An 8,441-nucleotide genomic window follows, 5' to 3' on the forward strand; every position below is an offset into this window, starting at 1 on the left:
CTGAACAGCAGTGCCGGCCAGAATGCGTCGCCGTGCAAGTGGCAAAGCACCGGGTGTGCAGCTTCAGCCCACGACGCCGACTCAAAATTGCTACGCCTCAGACTGCCAAGGACACAAAACGCTTGCTAATGCGTGTGACAGTGCAAAACCTCAGCTCCAGGAAACAGGGGGCAAACCAAACATCTATACCGTTTCATTCCCTTCCCCACCACCCGAGAATTGCGAACTGTATTACATGTGCAAGATTCCCCAGGCAACCTTGGACGCACACGCCCAGACCGGCCTGGGGATTCAGTGCACCGTCAAGATATCTTCGGGCACGGCAGCATTACCTGAGCCTCCGGGGGATCAGAGTCCTCCAGCCGATGGGAGACTCGAGCTCTGGCAGTACGGCAGCGCCAGCGCGTTATACGTCGCCGGGCGGTAATGAACACGACATTTACGGAGCACTGCAACTCTTTGAAAGATCTCGCCTTCTGCAGGGTGCCGTGTTGCTGTTTGCTATGCCTGTATATGAGCCAGATCCCTCAGGGCGGCGGCATGTGCGGGATATAGCGGCGGCGATTAACTCGGCGTCCCCTGTTCTTCATGGGGCTGTCTCCCCCGTGCGGCAGATTGTAAACGGAGAACGTATATGTTGCGTAGGGCCAGGGAGTGAATAGAGTGGGGCTGTCGTGACCTAGAGCAGGCGGCATGTTTAGCGGAGTCTCCAATATCGTACAGTATCGGCGGCCCGTCTGTTCACGAACAGTTTTGCGCGAGCGTAATCGAACCTGCGAGAGAGCTCGCGAATGTACATGGATTCTACAAGACCCAGTACATAGCGAGCCCCAGAGTTCAATGGAAACACACAGGGCAGCCATGTGTCAAGAGGCCGTAGGCGAGGCACCTAACAGGGGCAAACAACAGCGGCTGGACGGCGTGCGCAGCGAGAGCGCTGCAACCGGGGGGTGCCTAACGGTCCGGACATTGTCAATATGGTGACAGAGGTAGTTCACAATAGTTGATGGATGCACGTGTCCTGTTGCAGTGAACGCCGAAGCAAATAGGTGCGTCACTCAATGGCGATCTGTTGCACCAAGAGGTATGCGTCACGGCATATTCATCAGATATAGATATGAGTTTTCCATGCAGAACGAGAACACCCGCCGTACTGCATTCGTCCAGCACTGGAGAGCCAGTGATAACGTATTGTATGCAAGAGGCTCCAGACACACAGAGCGCGCCACCATGGTATCCCAAATGCGTGGAACCAGGAAACACGTTATGCGTTCACGTGCAGTGTCGATCTGGGAGGCGTGAATTGTTAACCTGCGCAAGTCGCACTACAGTTCGGTTTATGCCTCAAAATGCGGAATGCATACTGATGCCGAAGAATCTAAAAACAGAACCGCGTGGCTGCTGCATTGCAGGATGCGTTGACAGCAATCACCCCTCCCCCCCCCCCAAAAAAATGTAGATTCTTGTTGTGCCGCATTGTATAGATTAACGCACGTCACACTGAATTCTGTATTCTCTTCACGCAAGCTGTGAGTCGGCACCGGCCGAACGGGAAATTTTAGCTTGCCGTCGTTGTCATGTGAGTCCCCGCATCCATGGCTATGAGCTCAGCCTCTGCGACTACATTCCAGAACCGTATACACTTACCTGTAACAGCTCAACAATGTATTATAAATCCCTCAGCCGTCAGTACCACATGAGAATAGAAGACTACTTACTGTATGTATGGAGTCAGTACATGCAGCGTTACTGTAACATCTTGTCTTTATTGAAAATCCCCTGTAAGGCGCACACAACTTACACCGCACCCAATCCGTAACCAGGATGATAGAAAAAATCCATCAACAGTTTCGATATAGCCTGAAGAGTAACAACTAACGAAGTCATCCGAGACACAGTAACGCTAGCCGCACTTGGTGTCATCGCTTGTCGCCTTGTAACCTCTTGTCGCAAGAATCATTCGTACGAATGAAACGTCCACTAATTCCTGTACAGCATCCGAGGGAGCGTACACCGAAAAATCAGGAAACCACAGAACGGCACACCGCCGACCACTGAGAAAACGGGCTCCGGTGCGATTCACAAGGGGAAGAACAGAAAGTGGGAGCAAGGGGCTCTACTATAGTAGAAGGTTCTTCTTGAAGCAGCCTGCAAAATAAGGATGCTCCAAGCAACTAAATGGTTTGAGCGGTACTGTTGTTTCATTCAATAGTGTAGAAGTGGTGTAGACAACTGAGATCCCGTCATGCTAGGCTGGCGAGTTGAACGCTGGATGACAACACATTGTGCGAGGAGGTAACACAGAACTCACAATTAATTTCTCTGGTTCAATGCACAAGTCCTCTCTATTGAGTGCAGTTCCGCGCGAATACCGTTTCTTGAGCTAGCACGCCCGCCATCTCCGATCTGCAGATTGCCTCGGTGCGGCAGAGTTGCCACTTCCTCAGAGCCGCCACCGTCGCAACTGGCCGTCGAAGACGAGCACGGGGGTTGGGTCATGGCTCGCGGGAGCCGTACATGTAGCGGCAACGCATGAAGGTTTGACACTAATGTGCTTAGCAATCTGCTTGCATAGTTTTTAACTTGGCAAATTCGCATACCCTGGTGCGTGGCTGCGTGAAGAGTTCCTGTAGTGGGTTAGCTGCCTTGCCGTGGGGGACGAGGGGCGCACCAGGGCACTGGCAACGACAAAAGCACTCCTTGATGTTCAGAAATTTTGAGCTAGCGGGACAGACAAGTACCGCGAAGTACCGTCACAGCCTTTATTTTGCCAGTATAAGCGACGCCCTCTTTTATTTTTTGTGGCGGGTTTCCCGCTTGGACTTCGGTTTCGCTTCGTTCCAGCGAGCGAGCTCCGGACCACCTTGTCCTCGTTCACGGCGTGATTGTCCCCGTGTTTTCGACCGTACAGTGTCGGCCTGTCACGGTGAGTCACCGAAAATGAAAGAGGGACGGCTCCCTGTCCAGTGGTTCTGGATCTGCCTCCTGGTGGCGGTACTTCTAAGGTTTTCTGTTCCTGCAGCGTCCGAGGGGAATGGGAACGGAAAGGGGCAGAATGGGGCAGTTGTGAACGGGAGTGAGGCAGTCCCGGACTGTGATCCGACGGGAAGCTCCGGGACAGAAAAAGAGCTTGCGTTGAACATTACCACCGAAAAAAATCAGGTGTCGTTCAACTGTGGAAAGCAGAACGACGTGCGGCTTCTACCAGAACACCCAGAAACAAATTGCTACGCAGGAGATTGCCATAATCATCAAACGCTTACGGCTGCTTGCGAGGGTGCACAGCTTGTGAAAAAAAATGACACGCCGACGACGTACACAGTGACAGTGACCTCGCCAGGCTCCAAGAATTGCCAGTTTTGCTATATTTGCAACCTCCCCCAGGCCGTCTCGAATGTCCCCGCAAAGGCCGGCGCCGCACAGCAGTGCAAAGTAAAGATATCGGTGAACGCAAACGCAGACCCCAACGACCAGTCGACAGAGACTTTTCCTTCTGGTGGAAATGGCAGCTCAGGTAACACTCCAGCGCCACCGGCGAATGGAGCTTCTCCTGGAGGGAACCAGGACACCTCGGGAGTGCTTCGTCTCCCACAGTGCGTGGGTCTCCTGCCGTGCGTCTTGCTTGCATTTGGCAATTTGTGAATGTGAACGGACATGCCGGCATTTTTGTCCCTGCGTCTGCCTCATACAGCAACGCGGTTGGGCCCGGAAGGTTACTCGGTAGCGCACGTGGAGTTTTTTTCGTTAGGGGTATTATTCGTCGATGAACTGTAGAGGGAAGTCACCTCTATGTGGTGCCATGGCGTATTATTGTAGAGAAACCGTTGTGACGGCGTGCGCGACCAGACCCTGGATACGGAAGTAGCAACAAGATAGACGGTACTAACTGTCCCGAGGCGCTCGCGCACGTTGTGATTTCACTAGAGAAACGCAAGTGGGTGGTAGGTCAGGGTGCAGAGGCACTACAGGCAGTCAGCAGTACGACAGAATCAAAGGTTTCGCAGCGTTAGCGCTGTCTCTTGTTTTAGAGCAGAGAGGCGAAGTACCAAAAAGAGGGAGAGTGCCTCTCAGTGCAAATCGCGGCGGGGTCAGCAAAACGGAAAAACAATGTAATGGATTTCTGCTGCGGCCAACCAGCAGTGCAAAATGGATGCATTTTCGGTGGCGATGTGTTAGTCCACAGCGCCTGAGTTGCAGCGAGACACTTTCATCATGCACCTTCTCGGGGCTTGCAGGACGACTGGCACAAACTCCGATTCTTATTACGAGCGTGTGACAAGCCGCTTAATGCAGGACTGTGTAGCGCTGAAGCCGGTTTGCTTTGAATTTCACCAGGCGGCCTCGTTCACCGCAGTCGGCGTCCTGTAGGCGATGCTGAGGTACTAGGCAGTTCCCGGCTTCACAACTCGAACGCTGAGCATCCTGCATCTAGGGAACACTTTTCTGACCTTCACTCAACTTTGCAGTCCATTGTCTGCAGATGGATTCGTCGCGGTGCGAAGTTGGTGGCCCCTCTCGGGTGCCAGTGCTGGGTAGCAACTAGACTCGTATAGATGCTCCTCGAGAGCTGTCTAAAGACGCACGCTGTATCTTACACATGTGCGATAAATCTTTGCGTGCTGTGAAATCATAGAGGAACAACACATTGTATGGTGCGATGCAGCGGGCACCATCTGCACCGTCTCAGTGCCAAGTCCGGCTGTGGCTGTCCCCTCTGCAAGCACTCTGTCATTCCCGCACAATATGTCAACCATTTCGGCTGAAGAATATGTCTATGAGCTGGAACTAAACATCACGCCTATCGCTTAACACGCCTGTATCAACAGATGCCTATACGGTACGTACTGCTCAGCGTCAATGCAGAATGCATTACGACAGAGGCTCAATGACAGTTCACATATGGACCCCAGTGGGCAGCGTATTAGTGTTGCCAAGGAGAACAAGGTACACTACCAGGACGTCTCCTAACGGCAAAAGATTTGGTGTGGGTGGGGAAGCGCGCAACTGTTTCTTTTCCTTGAACATTTCAAAGTTGTGACAAGAGAATCAGGCCGGCCATGAAGCAATTCAACACATCGCTTAGGCAGCTAGGATTTATGGACGGAACTGCAGAGGGGCAAGAACAGTAGAGACAAGGCTTGCTTGTGATTTACGCCGAAGCGAAAGAATTTACCCTACTCGGGGGGCAGATCAATTTTTGCGGCGGTCTGGATCTCCTCTAAAGAAGCCTACTTATATCAGAGTCAATGGTGAGGGAAGTGACAGGAAGGCTGTAGTAAACCAATGTAGCGCTTGCATGTTCGAGATCGGGTTTGCCTGGTTCCTTGTGAATATTCTCTCCTTTGTGGTTACCCTTCGCAACCAGCATTCGACGAGGCTCTCGCTCTGGGGCGTCTGCGGATCCGAAACTACATTTGTGGTGTCGTCCGTCCACCGATTCTGACAGGTCTCGTTCCCTACAGCAAGTGCTTGTGAGTAATATTAAGTAAATATTGCGGCTTGACGCACTATATATCATTGCTGCCACTTCTGGGCTACCTGTATGAATCCTACAGTATTATAGTGCCCTCGCCTTCAACAACCGAATCACGTGCACATTCGTGAAGAGGTAAAAGATCGACCCTCGAGCGAAATAGAAAACCATGTAGTAGGCCTATCCCGTATGAGCAGGAGCCACACGATGTACGCATGCATGCAACGGTGGTTACGAGAACGAAGTGCAGTTTTACTGTTCAAAGCATACCATCTGCCCCTATACGAAGAGTAACGCGAGATAAGCCTCCTCAAAGAATACATAACCCGAAGCGAGGAAATACCCTGGGCGTGGGTTCAGCGCTCTCACGGTGGGGTTGATACCTTTTTGCTGTTCGAAGCTATATCAGCACCTGAATTTTTGCCGTTATCGGCAACTGTGGTCATACCAGGCGCGTGGCAGACAACTTACAAGTCAAGTTTTTTGCGGCTCGCATACCGGTCCCGACCGACCTGTCACGACACAGTATAGCTCGAAGGTGGCGCCGGACCCACGACGAGGCAGAGCACCATGAAAGTTTCTATTATTAGCTTCTGAGGAAATAAATCGCCAAAAAGTGAATCTCTTTCTCAGTGTCTGACCTGTCAAGTTGTGTAAGCACTGCTCTAAGCCACTCCCAAAAGTGTCCCATTCGACCCCACCCCTACCTGGTCTGGCTCAACCCGAGCGAGAAAGAGCGCCCCTCTTGTTTCGGAGAGGGGCTTGCTGTAGCAATGCATGCTCGCCTCAGTGTATGTATTATTTTGGCTTGTGCATGATTGCAAGTTACCATCTCATCCATTTTGCAGGCGGTGCCTTGATAGGTAATGCGAGTGCCTGACAGAAATCTCCGGGAATGCAAAAAGGGAGTCCACGTGCACTCGCCTAAAGGCCCAGTTGGTAGTCCGCATCGAGTGACACAGCATCGCGGAGATGAGACGATTCCGGAATTTGAATGAGGTCACTGGCCTTGCTGCCGCTGTTTTGGTAGCTGTTGCCATTTTGGGATGTCATTCCTCATTCGGGCAACCAGCCTCAGATGGCCCTAAGCAAGATGTTGCTGACGCTCAAGTATGCGATGACCAACCCGGACCCTCCAACCCTGGGGTCACCTTGACCCTGCATCCAAATCAAAAAGCTGTGTCTTTCAAGTGCACCGAAACACGGATTGCGAAGCTTTATCCAACGAGCTCAAGCCAAAATGTCTGTGTCGACCCCAACTGCGACACACCACAGTCGCTGAACCAGGCGTGCCCTGGAGCCAGATTAACTGAGGTTCCTGCAGATGGAGACGGGAACCACACGCCCAAAACGTTTACGCTCACTGTCCCAGAAAAAAGTAGACCGGAAAAAGATCTGCACTACAAATGCAAACTGACGGATATACCCAAGCATTCAGAAGGAAGAGACCGTATTGCGGAAAGAGTAGCAGGAGGCGGAGGAGGCGTGGGTGGAGTGCCACAAGCACAGACCGAGATAGACTGCGTAATCACGATCAAAGTCAAGTCAACCCAGCAAGAGCACGTGCCGGAAAGTCAAGACCAGTCTGATAGCCAAGGACCGCCCCATACAGACCAACCGAACTCCCATGCGGTTATCACTGAATGCAACAAAGACACCGAAACGGCTAACCTGTCGGCTGAAAAGCCTCTCCAGTTCAGATGTCAAAAGGGTCATGTGCTGCGGCCATCATCGATCACAAACGTTTATGACAACAACGACGGGCAGTGCACCAAGGAGGTTCAGCTTTCTTCCATTTTGAAGGCGACACTGAAGCCGCCAAAGTCCCAGGTGGAAGAAGGTGAGGCGACAGACTACTACGAGCTGGCGCTTGAGACCGCTCCGGTGCACGACGCTGCGCTGTGCTACAGGTGCGTGTTGCCTGAACTAGGCGCCAGTTCGTCTTCGTCTTCCATGAGGACAGCAGCATCTGAGAAGAAAGAGTGTCTTCTGAAAGTGTCGGTTAATGGGACAGAGGGGCCAGCCTCGTTGGCGGACGTGTTGCCCGCCCGGCAGCTCTGGTTACTTGGTCCGGTGATCTTCTGCCTGCTGTCCTCTTCGCTGTAAGGACAGGCTCCGTCGCTGGGTTTCCGGTTTGCAGTTCGGAGTTCAAAACATGGATCGAGACGAACCCATAGTCTGTCTCAACACTCTCTTCAAAATTCGCGTCCTCTATAGTCGTTCTCTGGATGGGGGAGCGGTCGAATACTTGCTGGCGAAATTGCTAGGGAAAACGGCCGTGTCTTTCCAGTTCGGCAAGCGGACACGCGCCCGTCGATGCAGGCTCCGGTAGATATTTCTCGAGCAGGTGTATCGAGATAGTTCAGCAAAACGCCGCGGATGTTGCGAAAAGGCGAGGAGCTCCGCAAAAGGCTGCCGTATTCCACACGTTAATTTGAAGCAGAGAGAGGCGCATCCTTGTAACTCTTAAAGAGGGAACGATCGAGAGTCGTTGTTCCAACACGAAAGAGTCTTGTCGGAGGTACCGAGGAAGCTCATGTGCGAGTGGCGGCCTTAGGCGGTATCCATGTGGGATAATAGCAAGACAGCAGAATGCTAGTTATGTGACGTTCTTGTCTGCATACTCAGATGCAGTGACCTGTTCCCGTGGACACGAGTGCAGATAGAGATGCTGTGACTCGGATAACTCGCTTTGAATATTTCCAGAATCCGAAGCTGATCGTGAAGGACACTTGTTTGCTCGGGGCCAACGTCACTTGGTGTCTGATTGGTACTGCATGCTCTGGGTGCGTACGGAAGAGGAAAGGGCAGACGCTATTTAAACACAGGGGATACCGTGTCTGTAGAAGATGCGAAATCTAGAGTATCTCTATTAAGTCTCTAATGAATTGTGATCGCCTGATTTCTTTTAGTCTCGTATGACGAATTTGAGAGCGCTCTCCGTATGGAACGTCACAGAAATTACATC

The 8,441-nt window shown here is 52.1% G+C and overlaps 1 protein-coding gene across 1 annotated transcript; it reads left to right on the plus strand.

Moving 5' to 3' along the window:
• Positions 1 to 6,445: 6,445 nt before the first annotated feature.
• On the plus strand, positions 6,446 to 7,579 carry BESB_033800 (uncharacterized protein; the record flags this gene model as incomplete). The annotated part of the gene is made up of 1 exon (XM_029361966.1): positions 6,446 to 7,579. One exon carries the CDS (start codon positions 6,446 to 6,448, stop codon positions 7,577 to 7,579), a length of 1,134 nt encoding a protein of 377 aa, XP_029220931.1.
• Between the last annotated feature and the right edge of the window lie 862 nt (positions 7,580 to 8,441).

The sequence above is a fragment of the Besnoitia besnoiti genome, chromosome II, assembly GCF_002563875.1.
Source record: "Besnoitia besnoiti strain Bb-Ger1 chromosome II, whole genome shotgun sequence".
NCBI classification, from domain to species: domain Eukaryota; phylum Apicomplexa; class Conoidasida; order Eucoccidiorida; family Sarcocystidae; genus Besnoitia; species Besnoitia besnoiti.